The 26,446-nt window shown below is 38.2% G+C and overlaps 1 protein-coding gene across 11 annotated transcripts in view; it reads left to right on the top strand.

Annotated features, from left to right (window-relative positions):
- Nucleotides 1-26,446, top strand: part of CDC42BPA (CDC42 binding protein kinase alpha) — a 345,992-nt gene that overhangs the window by 223,663 nt on the left and 95,883 nt on the right. For 9 of the 11 annotated variants that reach the window (XM_049868072.1, XM_049868063.1, XM_049868062.1 and 6 more), the window contains exons 13-15: nt 1,023-1,265; nt 1,505-1,615; nt 7,243-7,490. In XM_049868072.1, coding sequence (XP_049724029.1) covers nt 1,023-1,265; nt 1,505-1,615; nt 7,243-7,490 — 602 coding nt within the window. The remainder of the gene's footprint in view (nt 1-1,022; nt 1,266-1,504; nt 1,616-7,242; nt 7,491-26,446) is intronic. The other 2 variants (XM_049868070.1, XM_049868071.1) reach the window with 1 other exon arrangement.

Genomic DNA, 26,446 nt, shown 5'->3' with positions numbered 1-26,446 from the left:
AGGGAAAGGAAGTGATGTGTACTTTTTTACTGGTTTCTTTTAAGATTTTCTTGGTGTTTTATAGTTTCTTTCTTTCTTTTTTTTTAAAGCTTTTAGATTGTGTTTATTTTCATTTTTCTTACTTCGTAAATGTAGAGCTTCCTGTATTGGTAGATTTATGTCTTTAATTTTAACAATTGCATATTTTTTATTTCTTAAAGTTCTGTGAAGTTCTTTAACAAATCTGCCTGGTTATTTTTAATAGTCTAGTTTTTTTTTTTGTTTGTCATTTTTCCATTTTTACGGTTTTTTTTTCATTTCTTTACACATTTGATACGTAGCAATTTTATGTCTGTATCTGATCATTTTAATACACAAATACCTTTGGGGTTTATTTCTATCATTTGTTTTTTCTGTAGCTTCTTATGGTGGTTTTTTATTTTGATGTTTGGTAATTTTTTTTTGTGTGAGCTCGTATTTGCTTGCCCTTCATATGTGAAAAAAACTAAATTTCATTCAGTTTCTTTTGCTTAAACGAAGATTTACATTTTCTTCTGCTGCAAGCGGGTGGTTCTACTGACCTGAGTCCACTCATGCTCCCTCTAAGCTTCTCAGTGCAGTTTGGGAATTTCAAATTTAGCTTTCTGTCTTTGCTGCTGGCCCATGCCCGTATCAGGGGCAACACTTGTTTTTATCATTTGTAATCATTCAGTGTAATTTTTTAAAAACTCGCAAGTATCCATTAAATTTCACAAAGTCTTTAACTGTGTCTATTCATACAATCCTTATTCACTTGTAGAAACTAAGGTCCTAGAAGGCTAAATCAGCTGCTCCTTCTCATTTAGCATGTTAGTGTAAGGAATTGAGGCTATAAACAGGGCACTATGCCTTAAATATTTGTTTTAAAGTAGTTCATTTCACTTAATTTTGTCCTGAGGTGAATAATTTTGGCTCTCCTTGACTTCATAATAGCCGACTTGATGGCCAAATTTGGTCTTTAGCTTGCAGAATTGGTAACTTATATTCTTTTTACAAAACTGTAGGAACTAGTCCAGGCTAGTGAGCGATTAAAAAACCAGTCCAAAGAGCTGAAAGACGCACACTGCCAGAGGAAACTGGCCATGCAGGAATTCATGGAGATCAATGAGCGACTAACAGAATTGCACACCCAAAAACAGAAACTTGCTCGCCATGTCCGAGATAAGGAAGAAGAGGTGGACCTGGTGATGCAAAAAGTTGAAAGCTTAAGGCAAGAACTGCGCAGAACAGAAAGAGCCAAAAAAGAGGTTAGTAGTCAGGCAAATTTTGTAGTTAAAGCTGCTTTTTCAGACTAGTGAAATAATATCTATTTTATTTTTTAATTTTTGAAAAAGTAATTTTTTTTAGTTTGGTAATATTATTTAATATGAATTTCAACATTTTAGTTCTCTTTCTATTACAAGGTAAATTTCCATGAAGAAAAGTACTGTTTTGCACGAAAACGAATTATAATCATGAAATCTGCTTTTTTCATTTTATTTTAAAGCTGGAAGTTCATGCAGAAGCTCTAACTGCCGAAGCATCTAAAGACAGGAAACTGCGTGAACAGAGTGAACACTATTCTAAGCAACTGGAAAATGAATTGGAGGGACTGAAGGTATCTTTTGATTTCAGTATCTTGTGAAGTTTAATTTTCTTCTCTTTAGGCCTGATAAGAGTTTATGTGCTCTCCTCAATGTAGAGTGAAAACTAGATGTCCTTTCAAACCTAGTGTTGGTATTTACTTCTCATTCTTACCAGTAGGAGGCTTATTTAAAAAAAAAAAAAATTGTCATCAAGTCAATTCTGACTCATGGCAACCCTATAGGACAGAGTAGAACTGCCCCATATGGTTTTCATGGCTGTGAATCTTTATGGAAGCAGACCGCCACATCTTTCTCGCATAGATTGGCTAGTGGGTTCGAACTGCCAACCTTTCAGTTATCAGCCAAGCACTTAACCACTACACCTCCAGCGCTCCCTCGGGTGGCTGATGAGAGACTGCCTAATCATGATGGACGGAAAAGGAAGGTATGTTTAGTGGGGCAAAGAAATCTATTAGCAAGGAGTTAAAAGAGTTATGAAGGGTTGCCTACCTTAGAAAGATGCACTGGGAGTCTGCCTAGGAAGAAGAGATAGAGATCCAGACCCTCTGTCCTGTAGATGACTTAGGAGAGACTCTAATACATATATTCACATGTAAACTAACACATCGTAAGTGCTCATATCATTTATGTCAAAGCAAGAGAATTAGGATTAAATTGACATAGTTCCACAACATTAAATGAATATGGCATCTGCATACGGTTTTTCTTGACTCTAGAACCTTGGCACATCCTTTTTCCTCTGTATTTCCTACCAGCTCCCACCTCTCCCCACTCTTTGTATAACTATGTCTATTACAGGTTCTTATTTGTCTAGCAAATACAAGAAACAGCTCGAATGTCATCTCAAAAAGTCTAGATATTCTTGTTTCTGTGCTGATTTAAAATTGTTGCTATCTCTAGCATCACTCTTATTATAATTATTTATTCACACACCTATCTCCCCACCTAAACCATGAGCTAGCTTAATGAAAAAAGAGACCAGGATATTATTAACTTGGGGTAGGGCCAGATATTTAATAGTTGTTCAATAAATTTGTTAAATCAGTAAATAAAGGTTGTAAAAATGACCAGACCTTAACTTATTCTCTGAGAATTCTCTATGGCTCCTAACAACAACGTGTTTCTAGAGCAGTCATTATATTACAGTCTCAAGTAATTTTCAGTCATTTGGGCAATAAAAAACAATCACAAAGTACAAACTGGAAGAAATTTTAGAAATCATTTACATTTGAGGAAGTTGAGACCCAGAGAGGTTAGGATTTTGTAATCAAAAGTGGTAGAATCCAACTTAAAGCCAAGTTTCTGATTCTCAGTTCCATGTTAAGCCTAGTAGTTTGTTTTTTATTCTTTGCTGTCATAAACAGTGCTACATCAGAGACTCTCAAGCACATATATTTACATACTTGTCAAACTCACTTAATCTCTTGTGTCATTTATAAATTTAGGATAATAATAAAGCTACTAAATAAATGCTGTTTTTGTTGTTATATGCCATCAAGTTGATTTTCGACTCATAGTGACCCCATGCAACAGAGTAGAGCTGCGCCATTGAGTTTTCTAGGCTGTAATCTTTACAGAAGCAGATTGCCGGGTCTTTGTCCCACAGAGCACTTAACCATTGCACATCAGGGCTCCTTACTCAATAAATAAGTTAATGCATATCAAGTTCTTCTCCAAGGACCTAGCACATAATATAGGATCAATGTGTGTGAGCTCTGATTAATTATCATCCTATAATTTCCTTAGGATAATTTTCTGAAAGTAGGATTTGTTTGTCAAAAGATACACACATAAAAATTTTTCATCATATTTTGGCCCTCTTAAAAGGTTATGCCAATCTTTACTCCAGGAAGAATACTTTTCAGTGGTTTTGATCATATGCTGTATGAATTTTTTGCCGTATATTTTTCACTTAGCAATGTAATATAGCATTTTCATTTGTTATTACAAAATTGGAGTCCTGATGGCACAGTGGTTAAGAGCTATGGCTTCTAAACAAAAGGCTGGCAGTTCGAATCCACCAGCTGCTCCTTGGAAACCCTGCGGGGCAGTTCTACTCTGTCTTGTAGGGTCACTATGAGTCAGAATCAACTCAATGGCAACTGGTTTGGTTTTTTTTTTTTATTATTATTACAAAATTGTCACAAACATGATTTAATGACTATAAATAGTCCAAGAAGAATAGCCACTCAGCCAGTTCTCTACTACTAAATACTTTGTAGTAGTAGATTGTGTGTGTATTATAATTGCCATGAACACCTTTATATACTTATTTTTCTGTATTATTTCCACAGAACTGATACCTAGAAACAAAATTTTCAGTTTACTTTGAGGTGCTTGTTACATGCCACACACCTTTGCAAATATAATAGGACAAAGACTATCTGCTTTTTTGCATTTCTTGGTTTCTTTGTAGATTATTATTAATCATATTTTTTTTGTGCATTACCACTTTGTCTTTTGCCCATTAATGTTGTAGTCTTAACATTCTTATCAGTTTATATGAACTCTACAGAGTAAAAATTTTGTTTATATTTTCAGCAACTATTTTACTAATTTATCATTTTCACTTTAATTTTGGTCTTGTTTCTTTTTAAAATCACAGATTTTTTGTCTTTTCCTCAGTGTTTTCTTCTATTGCTTTAAAGCTTGGCTTGTTCTTCTCTTTTTGGAGTTTTGATAAGTATTTATTTCTGCTTTTTTCTGGAATATATCTGTGGGGTTTAAAAATACTTAATCCGCTGAAGTTTGTTTTGCTAAATGGCATGATGTGAGAACCTGAGAACCTGTTTTTTCTTTTATTACTAGTGATTATTAATAGTGATTACTATTAATTAATCACTGCCTTCCCCATTGATTTATGATGCCTTATATACTGAATTAAATTATTAGTTTGGGGCATTCTGTTTGGCCATTGATGTTTCCATTTCCTTATCCTAGTACAGTGCTACTTTAACTTTCAAAGACTTAGAGTATCTTTTAATATCTAAAAAGACTCCTTTCTTTCCCGTCTTTACTCTCCTTGTCTTTTCAGACTTTTCTTTGTTACCTTACGGGTTTATTCTTGACGATAGACTACAAGCATATGTTTCCATTTGGACACACACGCACACATACACACACACACACACACAGTTTGTTTTTTAGATATTAATTAGAATTACATGGAAGATAATTTGAGAAAAATTGAATACATGTACATTTAATCTTCCCATTCAAGTGTTTGATATTTTTCCACATTGTTTCAAGTCTTCTTTTATGTCTTTTATAAATATTTGTAGTTTTCTTCATATAAATCAGATAAGTTTCTCACTATTATAATTACTTGTGTGTGTATTAGTATGTGGTGGTTTTGTTTGTTTTAGTTGTTAACAGTGAAATGTTTTTATTGTTTTCTCATCGCTTATTCTAGTATCTAGATATATTATGATTTGTTTTTATCTTATATGCTATTGCTTTACTGAACCCCATCAATTCTAATGCTTTTCAGTACATTCGTTTGGATTTTCTGGGTGAACAATTATATTAAATGGAAATAATAATGTTATTATTACTTTCCTCTCAATATTCATTTCTTTTAACTATTTCACATGTTACTTGGTCAGACAACTATCTAAAACTAATACTAAATTAAAGTGATAGTGGAAAACATCCTTTTGGTTGATATTATTCCTGACTTTATTGCATACACTTCTGATGTTTCACCGTTAAGTATTATTTTGTCTGTTAGCTTGAAATAGATATTTTTTAAGTTAGAAAAATATGATATTCTTTTTTTTGTGGTTTTACTTGGGGTACTATTTGGAAGTGGTATTGGATTTTATCAAGTACTTTTAGGCGGAGGTACCTACTAAGACCATTTTTTTTTTATTTAATCTTTAAAATAATGCATTTTATTATGCAATTATTAATAAGTTTGATAATATTAAATTAGCCTCAATACCTGTAGTAAACCCTATTATTTTGTGGTGGTTTAATTTTGCCTATCAGAATTTTATTTTGCTTTTTATGTTCTTATCAATAAGCTATAATGAGTCTATAAATTTTTTTGCTGAAATCTTTCTAAGGTTTTAATTTCAGAGTAATTCTTGCTTGTAGCTTTTCCACTACATGTTGTGGCCATCCAAACAGCTAAACTAAACTGAACAGAACAGCACTCTAAAAGTCCTTAAGGTGACTCGAAAAATGAAAGAGTTTATATAGGTGAGAGGTAGCAGATGCTGATGCACATTGAGGCATCATTCTCCCAGAGATGTTTAAGAGCAAGAACGTGACTGTTCTGGTTCATCCCATAGTTAGCAGAGCTTTTTATGCCAGGATGCCACAGAAACCACTGGGAAATCTGGATCTGGCACATGGTAGGCATTCATAAGTATTTTTTTAATAAGTGGTTGAACATTTGGGTACCCCATTAAATAATGGACACCACAGAGCCATTTTTCCGGCCTACGTTGGTTCCTTCATTCTTTTTAAATTAAATACTTTAAATACATAAAAGCCAGCATATTTTTTTGTACTTTTTAAGTCAACTACTGTTACCAGTTTTTCTGCCTCTAAGACAGCTTTAGAAAAGGACACAAAGTCCTCTAGCTCCTGATAACTTGTCACTAAACAAAAGCCCATAAGTTCTTTTAATTTTAAAAGGTTTTTTTTTTTTTTGCTGATCACTTGGAGATTAAATAGAGTATAACAAAATAATGAACTTAGGAAAGTTAAAATGCTCAAGAAATCATACAGCCATAATCCCTAGTCTATTTGTTTCTGTTTATTCTTTAACCAGTTCATTTGGACTTTGGTTTTTGTTTTTTTTTTTTCTTCTTCTTCTTCTTCTTTATTTTTAAGAATATATTTGAAACTAATTTCAATAAATGTAGATTTCAACCAAATTTCTCCTCCTTCTTAGATGCCCTACCTAAAAGCAAAAGACCTACCGTTTTTTCTGGCAGGCATATGAAAGAGACAGTAGTTTAGGTCTTTCTCATTTTTCCCTGAAGTACTGCAGAAGCCCCTTCTCTTTTTTGTGCATTTTAGCTCTACCATCCTCTCCACCAATTTAATCTTTTAAAAACAAACATGCTTAAAAAGCTTCTGTTGGTTCCTTATCACATAAAGGATGCAGTTAGATTTTTCACTGACTCTATACACCAAGAGAGCTATGGTGGTGCAGTGGTTAAGAGCTTGGCTGCTAACCAAAAGGTCAGCGATTCACATCCACTCCTTGGAAACCCTATGGGGCATTTCTCCTCTGTCCCATAGGTTGCTATGAGTCAGGATCGACTCAATGGTAATGGCTTTGAATTTTTGGGTAAACACCAACAATAATTCCAAATAAATTAGAAATTTAAATGTGAAATAAGAAATTATATAAGTACCAGCAGAAAATACAGGTAAATATATAATCTTGATGTGAAGAAGACTTTTAAAATATAACAAAAGGCATAGATCGTAAAGAAAAATGCAAGATAAAAGGTTAATAATCTTAGTGTAGAAAGAGTATTTTAAAATAACACACAAAAATAATATTCACTTATATGAGCAGTCCTTTTTATATTATATTATAGCAAGGAGATATTATTTAATATTTTATTATTCCTATATTTTTTTATAGATGAACTAACCTTTTTTTATTACTTCTTAGCAAAAACAAATTAGTTATTCACCAGGAGTATGCAGCATAGAACATCAGCAAGAGATAACCAAATTAAAGACTGATTTCGAAAAGAAAAGCATCTTTTATGAAGAAGAATTATCTAAAAGAGAAGGAATACATGCAAATGAAATTAAAAATCTGAAGAAAGAACTGCATGATTCAGAAGGCCAGCAACTTGCTCTCAACAAAGAAATTATGATTTTGAAAGACAAATTGGAAAAGACCAGGAGAGAGAGGTAGGAATCAAGCTATTTACTCATACAATAAATATTTATTGGATCCCATTATGTGTCAGAGATACTTATAAAATAAAACACATCCCAGCCCTCAAGGAGACCAAAGTCAAGATTAGTAAGTAGAAAATTACAGTGAAGTATGACAGGGAAGCAAATGGGATAAGTATAGGAGCATACATAGGAAAGATACAAAATGTAACTTAGGTACGTGTAGGCTTCCTGAAAAAAACTGTTTCTAAGCTAAGACCTTAGGAATAAGAAAGACATAGCTGAGGAAGGAAGAGTGTCCAGGCGCAGGTAACAGAATGTGCCAAAACCTAAAGGAAATAAAGAACATGGCACGTTGAGAAAATGAAAGCTGTTCACTTTGCTTGAAGCATAAAATGTAAGATGGAAGTGGAGAGAAATTAGTCTGGAAAGGAAAATAGAGTCAAGATCACAAAGGAGTGTAAGGAATTTGGACTTTATCCTGAAGACATTGACATGATTATATTTGTAAAGGTTCACTCTTACTCCTGTGTAGAGAATGGATTTTAAGGAGCAGACAGGAGATAGGAGTCCAGCTGTGAGAGATGAGGTGTGTAGAACCCAAATAGCAGTAGGGAAGATAGAGAGGTGGATGGATTCAAGAGATCTACAGGGAAGACAGGAGCCCTGGTGGCACAATGGTTAAGGCATTCGGCTGCTAACTGAAGGGTTGGCAGTTTGTACCCACCAGCCACTTGATTTATGAAAGATGTGGCAGCCTGCTTTCATAAAGAAATTTGGAAACTCTATGGAGCAATTTTGCTCTGTCTTGCAGCGTTGCTAAGGTTTGGAATTGACTTGATGACAATGGGTTTTTGGTTTACTGAGATGACAGAATATAGAGGACATAATGACCAGATGGGAGAAATGAGGGAGCAGGAAAAATTATTAGTGATACTCAGGTTTCTATAATTCAGGCAACTGAACGTATGTTATTGTCATTCTGAACTTATATTGGGTATTGGAAGCCCGAGTTTGTTCAGTTTGGTACATTTATTTGTTCAAGAAAAAATTTTTAGAGCCTATATGCCAGGGCCTGTTATAGGCACTGGGAATATTGCAGTGAACAAATCGGCAAAACTTCCCTGTCTTTATGGGGCTTTTCTTCAGTTATGGTGAAAGAATAAAAAATAAGTAAAGGATAAAATATGTTAGAAAATGATAAGTGCCAAAAACAAAAAATAAACAGGAAATGGCTAATGAGGCATGGGGGCAGGTGTTGAATTGTAATAGAAGAGCCAGGGTAAATTATGCCAAGAAGGTGACTGACTTCTCAGTAAAGACTAAAGGAGGTGAGGTGGCTGTCTATACAGATGTATAGGAAGAGTACTTCACATGGAGAACAACAAGTCTGTTCAAAAAATAATAAGGAGGCTCTTGTGGCTGAAGCTGAGCTAAGGAGGGAGAACAGTAAGAGATGACTCAGAGAGGTAACAGAGGCCAGATCAGATATGGCTTTATAAGTAAGAGTCATCTAACTCACAGGCATTTACTGAGTAAAACCATTGGAAGGAAATATTGCAGGGTTTTGAACAGAAAAGTGATAAGTACTGACTTATGTTTTACAGGATTACTCTGACTACTAAGTTGAGAATAGTCTGATTTAGGGTGAGAGCAAAAGCAGTGAGACCACTTAGAAGGGTATTATAATAATCCAGGCAAAAGACAGTGGTGGCTTGGGCCTAGGGTGATGATAGAAGAAGTAATAAGAAATGTTCGAATTCTAATATTCTTTGAAGATAAAGATAATGTGATTTGCTTATGAGCTGGATGTAGGGTGAGAGAGAGAGAGAATAATCAAGGATAATAATAAGGTTTTGGCCTGAGCAATTGGGAGAATATAATTACCCCTTAGAGAAGAAGACTGCAGACAATTTTGGGACATCTATTAAACATCTCCCCTCATGTCTGTCAGTTTGTTGTACTGTGGGGGCTTGCATGTTCCTATGATGCTGGAAGCTATTCCACTGGGATCCAAATACCAGCAGAGTCACCCATGGTGGATAAGTTCCAACTGAGCTTCCAGACTAAGACAGACTAGGATGAAGGACCTGGCAGTCTACTTCTGAAAAAAACTAGCCTGTGAAAACCTTATGAATAGCAGTGGAACATTGTCTTATACTGTGCTGGAAGCTGAGCCCTTCAGGTTGGAAGGCACTCAAAAGTTGACTGGAAAAGAGCTGCCTCCTCAAAGTAGAATCCACCTTAACGGCATTAATGAAGTCAAGCTTTCGGGACCCTCATTTGCTGATGTGGCACGACTCAAAATGAGAAGAAACAGCTGCAAACATCCACTAATAATTGGAACCTGGAGTGTATGAAGTACAAATCTAGGAAAATTGGAAGTTGTCAAAAATGAAATAGAACACATAAACATCAATATCCTAGGCATTAGTGAGCTGGAATGGACTGGTATTGGCCGTTTTGAATCAGACAATCATATGGTCCACTATGCTGGGAACGACAAATTGTACAGGAATGGTGTTGCGTTCATCATCAAAAAGAACCTTTCAAGATCTATCCTGCAGTACAGAGCTGTCAGTGATAGGATAATATCCATATGTCTACAAGGAAAACCAGTTAATACAACTATTATTCAAATTTACACACCAACCACTAAGGCCAAAAATGAAGAAACTGAATATTTTTACCAACTTCTGCAGTCCAAAATTGATCAAACATGCAATCAGAATGCATTGGTGATTACAGGCACTTGGAATGCAAAAGTTGGAAACAAGAAGAATTGGTAATTGGAAAATATGGCCTTCGTGATAGAAATGGTGCTGGAAATCGCATGATAGAATTTTGCAAGACCAATGACTTCTTCATTTCAAGTACCTTTTTTCCCCAATGTAAATGGCAGCTATACACGTGGACCTTACCGGATAGAATACACAAGAATCAAATTGACTACATCTCCAGAAAGAGATAATGGAGAAGCTCAATATCATCAGTCAGAACTAGGCCAGGGGCCGATCGTGGAACAGACCATCAGTTGTTCATATGCAAGTATATGTTGAAGTTGAAGAAAATCAGAACATGTCCACAAGAGCCAAAGTATGAACTTGAGTATATCCCACCTGAATTTAGAGACCATCTCAAAAATAAATTTGACATGTTGAACACTAATAATCTAAGACCAGACGAGTTGTGGAATGACATCAGTGGCATAAAGCAAGCAAGAGGTCATTAAAAAGATAGGAAAGAGAGGCGGAGCCAAGATGGCGGACTAGGCAGACACTACCTCGGATCCCTCTTACAACAAAGACACGGAAAAACAAGTGAATCGATCACATACATAACAATCTACGAACCCTGAACAACAAACACAGATTTAGAGAAGGAGAACGAACTAATACGGGGAAGCAGCGATTCTTTTCAGAGCCTGGAGCCAGCGTACCAGTCAGGTATGGCACAAGCACAGAGAGCTGCTCCACCCCCCTGAACTAACCCCGGGAAGGGGACCAGCCAGTTCCGCAGGTGGCGTGGGACGCAGCCGGTAGGAGAAGTCCCCGGGAGGCAGTGACTGGTCTTGGAACGGGGAGAGCAGCGTCCCAGCCAGGGAACCGTCCCGCCGGGATTTGGACTGGACGCAGGTACGGCATAAACACAGAGAGCTGCTCCACCCCTCTGAACTAACCCCGGGAAGGGGCCCAGCCGGGTTGCGCGGGCGGCGTGGGACGCAGCCGGTAGGAGAAGTCCCCGGGAGGCAGCGACTGGTCTTGGAGCGGGGAGAACAGCGTCCCAGCCGGGACACTCGGTCACGGCACAAGCACGGGGAGCTGCTCCACCCATCTGAACTAACCCCGGGAGGGGGCCCAACTGGTTCGCGGAGGCGGCACGGCCACGCGGCTGGAGGGACGAGAAGTCCCTGGAGGCAGCGACTAATTTTGGAGTCGAGAGTGCACCGTCCCAGTAGCGGAGCCTTGACGCTGGGCGTGAGGCTGGAAGTGGAGGATCTGACCGTGACTCCAGCGGGCCAGACCCCCCGGGGGCAATCTCCACACAGCCAGCACACATAGGCGACACGCCCCGCGGGAATCTCAGATATAATAGTCATTCCAAGCAAGACAAGCAACTCTGGCTATATTCTGAGGTGCTACTCTCCTATCTCTCTGTTCCCTGCCCCATCCTCCCCAGGCGGCTTCATTAACATCCAAATAGCCTGAGCCAGAGGGAGAACTCTGATAGGGATCTGACTGCATTTTTTTTTTAGCGGATTTTCTGGAAAAACTAGTTTCCCAGTGATGGCTCGGAGACAACAATCCATATCAAACCACTTAAAGAAGCAGACCATGACAGCTTCTCCAACCCCCCAAACAAAAGAATCAAAATCTTTCCCAAATGAAGATACAATCCTGGAATTATCAGATACAGAATATAAAAAACTAATTTACAGAATGCTTAATGATATCACAAATGAAATTAGGATAACTGCAGAAAAAGCCAAGGAACACACCGATAAAACTGTTGCAGAACTCAAAAAGATTATTCAAGAACATAGTGGAAAAATTAATAAGTTGCAAGAATCCATAGAGAGACAGCATGTAGAAATCCAAAAGATTAACAATAAAATTACAGAATTAGACAATGCAATAGGAAGTCAGAGGAGCAGACTCGAGAAATTAGAATGCAGACTGGGACATCTGGAGGACCAGGGAATCAACACCAACATAGCTGAAAAAAAATCAGATAAAAGAATTAAAAAAAATGAAGAAACCCTAAGAATCATGTGGGACTCTATCAAGAAGGATAACCTGCGGGTGATTGGAGTCCCAGAACAGGGAGGGGGGACAGAAAACACAGAGAAAATAGTTGAAGAACTCCTGACAGAAAACTTCCCTGACATCATGAAAGACAAAAGGATATCTATCCAAGATGCTCATCCAACCCCATTTAAGATTGATCCAAAAAGAAAAACACCAAGACATATTATCATCAAACTCACCAAAACCAAAGACAAATAGAAAATTTTAAAAGCAGCCAGGGAGAAAAGAAAGGTTTCCTTCAAGGGAGCATCAATAAGAATAAGTTCAGACTACTCAGCAGAAACCATGCAGGCAAGAAGGGAATGGGACGACATATACAGAACACTGAAGGAGAAAAAATGCCAGCCAAGGATCATATATCCAGCAAAACTCTCTCTGAAATACGAAGGTGAAATTAAGATATTTACAGATAAACACAAGTTTAGAGAATTTGCAAAAACCAAACCAAAGCTACAAGAAATACTAAAGGAGATTGTTTGGTCAGAGAACCAATAATATCAGATATCAGCAAAACACAAGGTCACAAAACAGAACGTCCTGATATCAACTCAAATAGGGAAATCACAAAAACAAACAAATTAAGATTAATTAAAAAAAAAATACACATAACGGAATCATGGAAGTCAATAGGTAAAAGATCACATAATAAAAAAGAGGGACTAAATACAGGAGGCATTGAACTGCCATACGGAGAGTGATACAAGGCGATATAGAACAATACAAGTTAGGTTTTTACTTAGAAAAATAGGGGTAAATAATAAGGTAACCACAAAAAGGTATAACAACTCTATAACTCAAGATAGAAGCCAAGAAAAACGTAACGACTCAACTAACATAAAGTCAAACACTGTGAAAATGAGGATCTCACAATTTACTAAGAAAAACGCCTCAGCACAAAAAAGTATGTGGAAAAATGAAATTGTCAACAACACACATAAAAAGGCATCAAAATGACAGCACTAAAAACTTATTTATCTATAATTACCCTGAATGTAAATGGACTAAATGCACCAATAAAGAGACAGAGAGTCTCGGGCTGGATAAAGAAACACGATCCATCTATATGCTGCCTACAAGAGACACACCTTAGACTTAGAGACACAAACAAACTAAAACTCAAAGGATGGAAAAAAATATATCAAGCAAACAATAAGCAAAAAAGAAGAGGAGTAGCAATATTAATTTCTGACAAAATAGACTTTAGACTTAAATCCACCACAAAGGATAAAGAAGGACTCTATATAATGATAAAAGGGACAATTGATCAGGAAGACATAACCATATTAAATATTTATGCACCCAATGACAGGGCTGCAAGATACATAAATCAAATTTTAACAGAATTGAAAAGTGAGATAGATACCTCCACAAGTATAGTAGGCGACTTCAATACACCACTTTCGGAGAAGAACAGGACATCCAGTAAGAAGCTCAATAGAGACACGGAAGATCTAATTACAACAATCAACCAACTTGACCTCATTGACTTATACAGAACTCTCCACCCAACTGCTGCAAAATATACTTTTTTTTCTAGCACACATGGAACATTCTCTAGAATAGACCACATATTAGGTCATAAAACAAACCTTTGCAGAGTCCAAAACATCGAAATATTACAAAGCATCTTCTCAGACCACAAGGCAATAAAACTAGAGATCAATAACAGAAAAACTAGGGAAAAGAAATCAAGTACTTGGAAAATGAACAATACCCTCCTGAAAAAAGACTGGGTTATAGAAGACATCAAGGAGGGAATAAGGAAATTCATAGGAAGCAACGAGAATGAAAATACTTCCTATCAAAACCTCTGGGACACAGCAAAAGCAGTGCTCAGAGGCCAATTTATATCAATAAATGCACACATACAAAAAGAAGAAAGAGCCAAAATCAGAGAACTGTCTCTACAACTTGAACAAATAGAAAGTGAGCAACAAAAGAATCCATCAGGCACCAGAAGAAAACAAATAATAAAAATTAGAGCTGAACTAAATGAATTAGAGAACAGAAAAACAATTGGAAGAATTAGCAAAGCCAAAAGCTGGTTCTTTGAAAAAATTAACAAAATTGATAAACCATTGGCTAGACTGACTAAAGAAATACAGGAAAGGAAACAAATAACCCGAATAAGAAACGAGAAGGACCACATCACAACAGAGCCAAATGAAATTAAAAGAATCATTTCAGATTATTATGAAAAATTGTACTCTAACAAATTTGAAAACCTAGAAGAAATGGATGAATTCCTGGAAAAACACTACCTACCTAAACTAACACATTCAGAAGTAGAACAACTAAATAGACCCATAACAAAAAAAGAGATTGAAACGGTAATCAAACTCCCAACAAAAACAAGCCCTGGCCCGGACGGCTTCACTGCAGAGTTCTACCAAACTTTCAGAGAAGAGTTAACACCACTACTTCTGAAGGTATTCCAAAGCATAGAAAATGACGGAATACTACCCAACTCATTCTATGAAGCCACCATCTCCCTGATACCAAAACCAGGTAAAGACATTACAAAAAAAGAAAATTATAGACCTATATCCCTCATGAACATAGATGCAAAAATCCTCAACAAAATTCTAGCCAATAGAATCCAACAACACATCAAAAAAATAATTCACCCTGATCAAGTGGGATTTATACCAGGTATGCAAGGCTGGTTTAATATCAGAAAAACCATTAATGTAATCCATCACATAAATAAAACAAAAGACAAAAACCACATGATCTTATCAATTGATGCAGAAAAGGCATTTGACAAAGTCCAACACCCATTTTTGATAAAAACTCTTACCAAAATAGGAATTGAAGGAAAATTCCTCAACATAATAAAGGGCATCTATGCAAAGCCATCAGCCAATATCACTCTAAATGGAGAGAACCTGAAAGCATTTCCCTTGAGAACGGGAACCAGACAAGGATGCCCTTTATCACCGCTCTTATTCAACATCGTACTTGAAGTCCTAGCCAGGGCAATTAGGCTAGACAAAGAAATAAAGGGTATCCAGATTGGTAAGGAGGAAGTAAAGCTATCACTATTTGCAGATGACATGATCGTATACATGGAAAACCCTAAGGAATCCTGCAGAAAACTACTGAAACTAATAGAAGAGTTTGGCAGAGTCTCAGGTTATAAAATAAACATACAAAAATCACTTGGATTCCTCTACATCAACAAAAAGAACACCGAAGAGGAAATAAGCAAATCAATACCATTCCCAGTAGCCCCCAAGAAGATAAGATACTTAGGAATAAATCTTAACCAAGGATGTAAAAGACCTATACAAAGAAAACTACAAAGCTCTACTACAAGAAATTCAAAAGGACATACTTAAGTGGAAAAACATACCTTGCTCATGGATAGGAAGACTTAACATAGTAAAAATGTCTATTCTACCAAAAGCCATCTATACATTTAACGCACTTCCGATCCAAATTCCAATGTCATATTTTAAGGGGATAGAGAAACAAATCACCAATTTCATATGGAAGGGAAAGTATCCCCGGATAAGCAAAGCACTACTGAAAAAGAAGAAGAAAGTGGGAGGCCTCACTCTACCTGATTTCAGAACCTATTATACAGCCACAGTAGTCAAAACAGCCTGGTACTGGTACAACAACAGGCACATAGACCAATGGAACAGAATTGAGAACCCAGACATAGATCCATCCACGTATGAGCAGCTGATATTTGACAAAGGACTAGTGTCAATTAATTGGGGAAAAGACAGCCTTTTTAACAAATGGTGCTGGCATAACTGGATATCCATTTGCAAAAAAATGAAACAGGACCCATACCTTACACCATGCACAAAAACTAGCTCCAAGTGGATCAAAGACCTAAACATAAAGACTAAAACGATAAAGATCATGGAAGAAAAAATTGGAAGAACCCTAGGAGCCCTAATACAAGGCATAAACAGAATACAAAACATTACCAAAAATGATGAAGAGAAACCCGATAACTGGGAGCTCCTAAAAATCAAACACCTATGCTCATCTAAAGACTTCACCAAAAGAGTAAAAAGACCACCTACAGACTGGGAAAGAATTTTCAGCTATGACATCTCCGACCAGCACCTGATTTCTAAAATCTACATGATTCTGTCAAAACTCAACCACAAAAAGACAAACAACCCAATCAAGAAGTGGGCAAAGGATATGAACACACATTTCACTAAAGAAGATATTCAGGCAGCCAACAGATACATGAGAAAATGCTCTCGATCATTAGCCATTAGAGAAATGCAAATTAAAACTACGATGAGATTCCATCTCACACCAGCAAGGCTGGCATTAATCCAAAAAACACAAAATAATAAATGTTGGAGAGGCTGCGGAGAGATTGGAACTCTTATACACTGCTGGTGGGAATGTAAAATGGTACAACCACTTTGGAAATCTATCTGGCGTTATCTTACCCAGAAATCCCACTCCTGGGAATATACCCTAGAGATACAAGAGCCTTCATACAAACAGATATATGCACACCCATGTTTATTGCAGCTCTGTTTACAATAGCAAAAAGCTGGAAGCAACCAAGGTGTCCATCAGCGGATGAATGGGTAAATAAATTGTGGTATATTCACACAATGGAATACTACGCATCGATAAAGAACAGTGACTGATCTGTGAAACATTTCATAACATGGAGGAACCTGGAAGGCATTATGCTGAGCGAAATGAGTCAGAGGCAAAAGGACAAATATTGTATAAGACCACTATTATAAGATCTTGAGAAATAGTAAACCTGAGAAGAACACATACTTTTGTGGTTACAAGGGGGGGAGGGAGGGAGGGTGGGAGAGGGTTTTTTATTGATTAATCAGTAGATAAGAACTGCTTTAGGTGAAGGGAAAAACAACACTCAATACATGGAAGGTCAGCTCAATTGGACTGGACCAAAAGCAGAGAAGTTTCCGGGATAAAATGAATGCTTCAAAGGTCAGCAGAGCAAGTGCGGGGGTCTGGGGAACATGGTTTGCGGGGACGTCTAAGTCAATTGGCAATATAATTCTATTATGAAATCATTCTGCATCCCACTTTGAAATGTGGCGTCTGGGGTCTTAAATGCTAACAAGCGGCCATCTAAGATGCATCAATTGGTCTCAACCCACCTGGAGCAAAGGAAAATGAAGAACATCAAGGCCACACGACAACTAAGAGCCCAAGAGACAGAAAGGGCCACATGAACCAGAGACCTACATCATCCTGAGACCAGAAGAACTGGTTGGTGCCCGGCCACAATCGATGACTGCCCTGACAGGGAGCACAGCAGAGGACCCCTGAGGGAGCAGGAGATCAGTGGGATAAACAGACCCCAAATTCTCATAAAAAGACCAAACTTAATGGTCTGACTGAGACTAGACGAATCTCGGCGGCCATGGTCCCCAGACCTTCTGTTGGCACAGGACAGGAACCATCCCCGAAGACAACTCATCAGGCATGAAAGGGACTGATCAGCGGGTGGGAGAGAGACGCTGATGAAGAGTGAGCTAATTATATCAGGTGGACACTTGAGATTGTGTTGGCAACTCTTGTCTGGAGGGGGGATGGGAGGATAGAGAGAGAGGGAAGCTGGCAAAATTGTCACGAAAGGAGAGACTGAAAGGGCTGACTCAAGAGGGGGAGAGCAAGTGGGAGTAGGGAGTGAGATATATGTAAACTTATATGTGACAGACTGATTGGATTTGTAAACGTTCACTTGAAGCTTAATAAAAGTTAATAAAAAAAAAAAAGGAAAGAAAGAAAAGACCAAAATGGATGTCAGAGGAGAATCTGAAACTTGGTCTTGAACATCAGGTAGCTAAAATGAAAGGAAGAAACGATGAAGTAAAAGGGCCAAACAGAAGATTTCAAAGAGCAGCTCAAGAAGACAAGTATTATAATGAAGTACGCAAGGACCTGCATATAGAAAACCAAATGGGAAGAACACACACAGCATTTCTCAAGCTGGAAGAACTGAAGAAAAAATTCAAGCCTCAAGTTGGCAATATTGAAGAATTCTACAGGGAAAATATTAAATGATACAGGAAGCATCAAAAGAAGATAGGAGTACACAGAGTCACTGTACCAAAAAGAATTGGTCAATGTTCAGTTATTTCAGGAGGTAGCATATGATCAAGAACCAATGGTACTGAAGGAAGAGGTCCAAACTGCACTGAAAGCATTGGTGAAAAACAAGGCTCCAGGAGTTGACGGAATACCAGTTGAGATGTTTCAACGATTGCATGTAGCACTAGAAGTGCTCACTTGTCTATGCAAAAAAATTTTGAAGATAGCTTCCTGGCCAGCGAGCTAGATGAGATCCATATTTGTACCCGTTCCAAAGAAAGGTGATTTAACAGATTGCCGAAATTATTGAAAAATATCATTAATATCACAAACAAGTAAAATTTTGCTGAAGATCATTCAAAAGTGGCTGCAGCAGTACGTCGACAGGGAAGTGCCAGAAATTCAAGCTGGATTCAGAAGAGGACATGGGACAAGGGTTATCACTGCTGATGTCAGATAGATCGTGGATGAGAGCGGGGAAAACCACAAAGATGTTTACCTGTGTTTTATTGACTATGCTAAGGTATTCAACTATGTGGATCACAACAAATTATGGATAACATTACGAAGAAGGGGAACACTTGATTGTGCTCATGAAGAACCTGTACATAGATCAAGAAGCAGTTGTTCAAACAGAACAAGGGGATATTTTGTGGTTTAAAATCAGGAAAGGTGTGTGTCAGGGTTGTATCCTTTCACCATACTTATTCAGTCTGTATGCTGAGCAAATAATCCAAGAAGCTGGACTGTATGAAGAAGAACGTGGCATCAGGATTGGAGGAAGACTGATTAACGACCTGCGATATGGACATGACATAACCTTGCCTGCTGAAAGTGAAGAGGACTTGAAGCACTTACTGATAAAGGTCAAAGATCACAGTGTTCAGTATGAATTACACCTCAACATAAAAAAACAAAAACCCTCACAATTATATTAATAAGCAACGTGATAATAAACAGAGAAAATACTGAAGTTGTCAAGGATTTCATTTTACTTGGATCCACAGTCAATGTCCTTGGAAGCAGCAGTCGGGAAATCAAACGATGTGTTGCATTGGGCACAACTGCTGCAAAAGATCTCTTTAAAAGTATTGAAAAACAAAGATGTCACTTTAAGGACTAAGGTCGCTCAACCCAAGCCATGGTGTTTTCAGTCGCCTCATATGCATGTGAAAGCTTGGCAATGAATAAGGAAGAGCAAAGATGAATTGATTCCTTTGAATTGTGCTGTTGGTGAAGAATATTGAATATACTATGGATTGCCAGAAGAACAAACAAATCTGTCTTCAAAGAAGTACAGCCAGAATGCTCATTAGAAGTGATGATGGCATAAACATACAAAAATCAGTTGGATTCCTCTACACCAACAAAAAGAACATTGAAGAGGAAACCACCAAATCAATATCATTTACAGAAGCCCCCAAGAAGATAAAATACTTAGGAATAAATCTTACCGGAGATGTAATAGACTTACACAAAGAAAACTACAAAACACTTCTTGAAGAAACCAAAAGAGACCTACGTAAGTGGAAAAACATGCCTTGCTCATGGATAGGAACACTTAACATTATAAAAATGTCCATTCTACCAAAAGCGATCTGTAGATGTAATACAATTCCAATCCAAATTCCAATGACATTTTTTAATGAGATGGAGAAACAAATCACCAACTTCATATGGAAGGGCAAAAGGCCCTGGATAAGTAAAGCATTACTGAAAAAGAAGAACAAAGTGGGAGGCCTCACTCTACCTGGTTTTAGAACCTATTATACCACCAGAGTAGTCAGAACAGCCTGGTACTGGTACAACAACAGATACATAGACCAATGGGACAGAATTGAGAATCCAGGCATAAATCCATCCACATATGAGCAGTTGATATTTGACAAAGGCCCCAAAGCAGTTAAATGGGGAAAAGACAGTCTTTTTAACAAATGGTGCTGGCATAACCGGATATCCATCTGCAAAAAGATGAAACAAGACCATGCACACATGCACAAAAACGAGCTCAAAATGGATCAGAGATCATGGAAGAAAAAATAGGGACAATGTTAGGAGCCCTAAAACATGGCATAAACAGTATATAAAACATTATTAAGAATGCAGAAGAAAAACTAGATAACTGGGAGCTCCTAAAAACCAAACACCTATGCTCATCCAAAGACATCACCAAAAGAGTAAAAAGATTACCTACAGACTGGGAAAAAGTTTTTAGCTATGACATTTCTGATCAGTGCCTGATCTCTAAAATCTACATGATACTGCAAAAACTCAACTGCAAAAAGACAAATAACCCAATTAAAAGATGGGCAAAAGATATGAACAGACACTTCACTAAAGAAGACGTTCAGGTAGGTAACAGATACATGAAGAAATGCTCGTGATCATAAGCCATTAGAGAAAAGGAAATCAAAACGACAATGAGATTCCATCTCACTCCAACAAGTCTGCCATTAATCCAAAAAACACAAAACAATAAATGTTGGAGAGCCCGTGGAGAGATTGGGACACTTATACAGTGCTGGTGGGAATGTAAAATGGTACAACCACTTTGGAAATTGATTTGGCGCTTTCTTAAAAAGCTAGAAATAGAACTACCATAGGATCCAGAAATCCCACTCCTTGGAATATATCCTAGAGAAATAAGAGCCTTTACACGAACAGATATATACACACCCATGTTCATTGCAGCACTGTTTACAATAGCAAAAAGATGGAAGCAACCAAGGTGCCCATCAGTGGATGAATGGGTAAATAAATGATGGCATATTCACACAATGGAATACTACGCATCAATAAAGAACAGTGATGAACCTGTGAAATATTTTATAACATGGAGGAACCTGGAAGGCATTATGCTGAGTGAAATCAGTCAGTTGCAAAAGGAAAAATATTGTATAAGACCACTATTATAAGAACTAGAGAAATAGTTCAAACAGAGAAGAAAATATTCTTTAACGGTTACGAGAGTGAGGAGGGAAGGAGAGTGGGAAAGGGGTATTCGCTAGATAGTAGATAAGAACTACTTTAGGTGAAGGGAAAGGCAACACCCAATACAGGCAAGGTCAGCACAACAGGACTAAACCAAAAGCAAAGAAGTTTCCTGAATGAACTGAATGCTTCGAAGGCCAGCGTAGCAGGGGCAGGGTTTTGGGGACCGTGGTTTCAGGGGACATCTAAGTCAGTTGGCATAATAAAATCTATTAAGAAAACATTCTGCATCCCACTTTGGAGAGTGGCATCTGGGGTCTTAAACGCTAGCAGGTAACCGTCTAAGATGCATCAATTGGTCTCAACCCACTTGCACCAAAGGAGAATGAAGAACACCAAAGACACAAGGTAATTACGAGCCCAGGAGACAGAAGGGGGCATATAAACCAGAGACTACATCAGCCTGAGACCAGAAGAACTAGATGGTGCCTGGCTACAACCGATGACTGCCCTGACAGGGAACACAACAGAGAACCCCTGAGGAAGCAGGAGAGCAGTGGGATGCAGACCCCAAATTCTCGTAAAAAAACCAGACTTAATGGTCTGACTGAGACTAGAAGGACCCTGGTGGTCACAGCCCCCGGACGTTCTGTTGGCCCAGGACAGGAACCATTCCCAAACCCAACTCTTCAGACAGGGATTGGACTGGACAATGGGGTGGAGAGGGGTGCTGGTAAGGAGTGAGCTTCTTGCATCCGGGGGACACTTGAGACTATGTGGATATCTCCTGCCTAGAGGGTAGAGGGGATTAGAAGCTGGCGAAATGGACACGAAAAGAAAGAGTGGAGGTAGAGCGCGGGGCTGTCTCATTAGGGGAAGAGCAATTCAGAGCATGTAGCAAGGTGTATGTAAGTTTTTGTGTGAGAGACTGACTTGATTTGTTAACTTTCACTTAGAATACAATAAAATTTTTTTTTTAAAAGTGAGGATGGCGAGACTTCGTTGTCATGAATTGAATTATGTCCCCCCCAAAATGTGTGTATTAGCTTTGTTAGGCCATGATTCCCAGTATTTTGTGATTGTAATTTTATGTTAAGAGGATTAGGGTGCGATTGTAACACCACCCTTACTCAGATCACCTCCATGATCCAATGTAAAGACAGTTTCCTTGGGGTGTGGCCTGCACCACCTTTTTATCTCATAAGAGATGAAAGGGAAGCAAGCAGAGAGTTGGGGACCTCATACCAGCAAGAAAGCAGCACTGGGAGCAGAGCGTGTCCTTTGGACCTGAGGTCCCTGTGCCTGAGAAGCTCCTCCACCAGGGGAATTTTGAGGACAAGGAATCTTCCTCCAGAGCAGACAGAGAGAGAAAGCCATCCCCTGGAGCTGACGCCCTGAATTTGGACTTCTATCCTACGGTACTATGAGGAAATAAATTTCTCTTTGTTAAAGCCATCCACTTGTGGTATTTCTGTTATAGCAGCACTAGATAACTGAGACATTCATCTTGTACATACTGTACATGTTATCAGGAGGGATCAGTCCCTGAAGAAGGACATCATGCTTAGTAAAGTAGAGGGTCATCAAAAAAGAGGAAGACCCTCACCAAGACGGATTGGCGTAGTGGCTGCAACAGTTCGCTTAAGCATAACGATCATGAGGATGGCATAGGGACCGGGCAGTGTTTCATTCTGTTGTACACAGGGTCACTATGAGTTGGAACTGGCTTGACGGTACCTAACAACAACATTACACATCTGATTGGAGATATCAAGTAGGCAGTTCTTTTAGACAAGCCTAGATTTTTAGGGGCTGGAAATAAAACCCTGGGAATATTTACCTCTGACCTGATATGTAAAGCTGTGAGAGTATATCACTTAATGAATGTGTATAGGTAGCAAAGAGGTCCAGTCCTTAGAAGTTGGGCAGTTTGGAATAACTAGCAAAGCAGATAGAGAAGGAGCAGCAAGAACAGTAAGGAGGAAAACCAGATAAATACGGTGTTTTGAAAGCCAAGTGAAGAAGGTATATCAAATCTGATATGTCAAATAAGATGAAGTCTGAATCAACTAAGATGAGGACTAAATACCGGCCACAGAGTTTAGTGATATGAGTGTCATGGTGACCTTGAGAAGAGAAATTTCAGTGGAAGAGTTGGATCAAACACCCTAGAGTAGGATCAAGGGAAAATTGTAGAAGAGCAATTGCAGACAGACAGCATAGACAAAACTACTACTATTTGGAGTGGTTTATTGTAAAGGCAAGCAGCGACATGGGGTAGTAGTTAGAGGAGAAATTAATGGTAAAAGGAGCTTCTTTTTGCCTTTTTTTTTTTTTTAACGGGAGAAAGAGCAACATGCTTGTAATTGGTTAGAATCATCCAATAGATAATCCAGGAAAAAGTGGAGAGAATTGCTGGAGCAATGTACTTACACAGGTGCTTTCTCCAATCCTACATTTTTTACATATAGTACAGATGAGAAAGTAGAGTGTTTGGGCACAGCCTACATACAGATGAAAGTAGATAGAATGGTGGGGATTTGTTCACATGTTGAGCTCTCCTGTTGAGTTGGACATGTTGAATTTGAGACATCCTTGTGGAGGTATCAAGTCACAGTTTGAAGCCCAGCAGAGTTTCGGATGTAGATTCAAAGGTCATCAGCATAAAAGCTAACAACTGAAACCAGTTAGTGTAGTAGATGAGATGCCTTAGAGTGTGTAGAGAAGAGATGAGCAGATGAGGCAGAACACCGAGGAGCATTGACGTGCAAGAGAAGGATAGAAGAAGAGTTCACAAGGCAGCTGAGAAGAAGTCAGAGACGTTGGCTGAAAATCAGGAGAGTGTAGTGTCACCGAAGCCAAGGAAAGATAGCATTTCAAAAGGGAGGGAATGGACTACATTGTCAAAGGTAGCCAGCAGACTGGATGTAATAAGAAGTGGATCAGTTGTGATTTTTGTGAGAGCAGTTTTTGTTGCAGTGGTGGAGGGAAAAGCCAGATATTGGGGTGGTGAGGAACAATGTAGCAATGAGGAAGTGGAGACAGCAAACTCCTCCAGATTACAAGATACTTATCAGTGAATGGGAGGTAAAGAAAAGTGGCAAATGAAGTGGAACATAGGGTTTAGGGGAGACTTTGTTTTCGTTTTAAAATGGGAGAGATTTAAGCTTATTTAATGCTAATAGGAAAAAGCAAGAATGGTTTAACATAGAAATTTTGCTCAATTTTTATAGCATCCAAGAGAGTTCATGCATATATTTTTTCTGAAAGAAGGCTTCTTTTTAATTTTTTTTTGTTGTTGTTATTTGTTTTTAAACTTGGGTCTGTATCAGGGAAGATTCTTAAACATAGCTAAATTTCACCTGTTGACTATAGATAATAAGCAAAGTGACACATTTGCTTGGAAAGAGAATGGTTTAGTTTTCTTGAATTTAATTAGTTTCTTCAATAACGTAATGGTGTAAAGGATTTTTCAGATTGCACTTTTAGAATCATCCATTAATTATCCTCTCTGTTGACTTAAAAGCAATCATATATAAAATTACCCCACCCTGATCCACACTGAATTTCATTTGCTTTTATATCCTCCATCAAACTGCTATAAATATAAGCCTCTTTGGCTATATGACAACATAGCCTGCAAAAACTGCTTCCCCTAGCTTCCTTAGGAGGTTTTTTATAAGTCTGTTAGAACTGTGTTTATCTTTAAGGATATATCAGTCCTGCCCCCCCACCATAATTTTAAATAAATTTTATAATATTAAATTTGGTATGTATGTATGTGTAGAAAGAAAGAAGGGGATAGGGAGAAAGAGAGGGAGGGGAGGGCTGAAAGTATAGAGAGAACCGTTGAAAATTTAATTGAGAATTTTCTATACATATTAGAGCTGAGCATAAAGAATCTTTTTGTGGTCCATATATCCTCCTCTTTCCCTAATGTCTTCCTTTTCCCAAATTTTCTAGAATATGTAGGGTCGCTATGAGTCGGAATCGACTCAACAGCACTGGGTTTTTGGGTTTTATACATATTCAAATAAGGTGAGTATAATCAGGAAGTTTGCAAGTCACAGATGTCTTCCTCATATATTCAAATGAAAAACAAAGTAGGTGTTATTTAGCAGACAAATCTATTAATTAAAAACAAATGAGTGTGTAAAAAATGAGTGTGATTTTTAGTTTTAAGAGGAAAGATTGGGATTTGGAACAATTATAAGTGATTTCTCAGAATGATAACGGATGGCACAACACCCACTGTCTTAGGCTGGGTTCTCTAGAGGAGCAAAACCAGTGAAAACTAGAGAGAGAGATTTATCTCAAGGAAATGACTCATGCAGTTGTGGAAGCTGGCAAGTCTTAAATCCATGGATCAGGCATCAGGCTGGAGGCTTCTCCTGACTCATGTGGTTGCAGGAGCTGACAAACCCAAAATCTTCAGGTCAGGCAGAAGGCTGGTGGCTCACAGAGTTGCAGGAGCTGGTGAAACCCAAGTTCTACAGGTCAGGCAACAGGCTGCGCTGGCTCACATCCCAAGAACCAGAGGTCAGAGGATGATGAGTCAGTGCAGGATCCAGAGAGAGCGAACTCTCATCCATATATTTTATGTGCAGGCCATACCCCCAAGGAAACTCCTTTTCAACTGATTAGCTGCTCACATCAGTTCACAAAATGGGGGATGACTACATCAGATCACAAAATGGAGGGTGATTACATCATTACATAACAGCCAAACCATTGAGAATCATGCCCCAGCCAAGTTGACACACAACCTCAACCATCACACCCATTTGGACACCGTTATTTTCAATAAAATCAGGGAACCCAATTCCATTGAATCATTTTCCACCACCAGCTCCAGACTCACAGGACAGCTATCACAGTGCTTTTCAAGCATGCTAGTATTCTCTTCCACTAATACATTTATTAATGCCTAGGTGAAAAGTGTTTTCCAGGTGTTCCCGAGAGTATGATTAGGGGATGGTTGAGCAGGTTGCACATAATAGATCCACTCCAACATTCGCATCTCTCTGAGCCAGTGGGCTCTTTCCTCTACTCTATGCCAGGTAGGTTCTGGCATTTCAGGGCTATAGATTGTAGGCCACTGTTGGTTCCAAGCTTCAGCTAACCAGCCTAGCGGTGAAAAATTACATCTCAGTATTTAAACACAACACA

The sequence above is a fragment of the Elephas maximus genome, chromosome 24, assembly GCF_024166365.1.
Source record: "Elephas maximus indicus isolate mEleMax1 chromosome 24, mEleMax1 primary haplotype, whole genome shotgun sequence".
NCBI classification, from domain to species: Eukaryota; Metazoa; Chordata; class Mammalia; order Proboscidea; family Elephantidae; genus Elephas; species Elephas maximus.
Note: the sequence above shows the minus strand (reverse complement) of the source record. Positions and strands in the feature narration are given on the sequence as shown.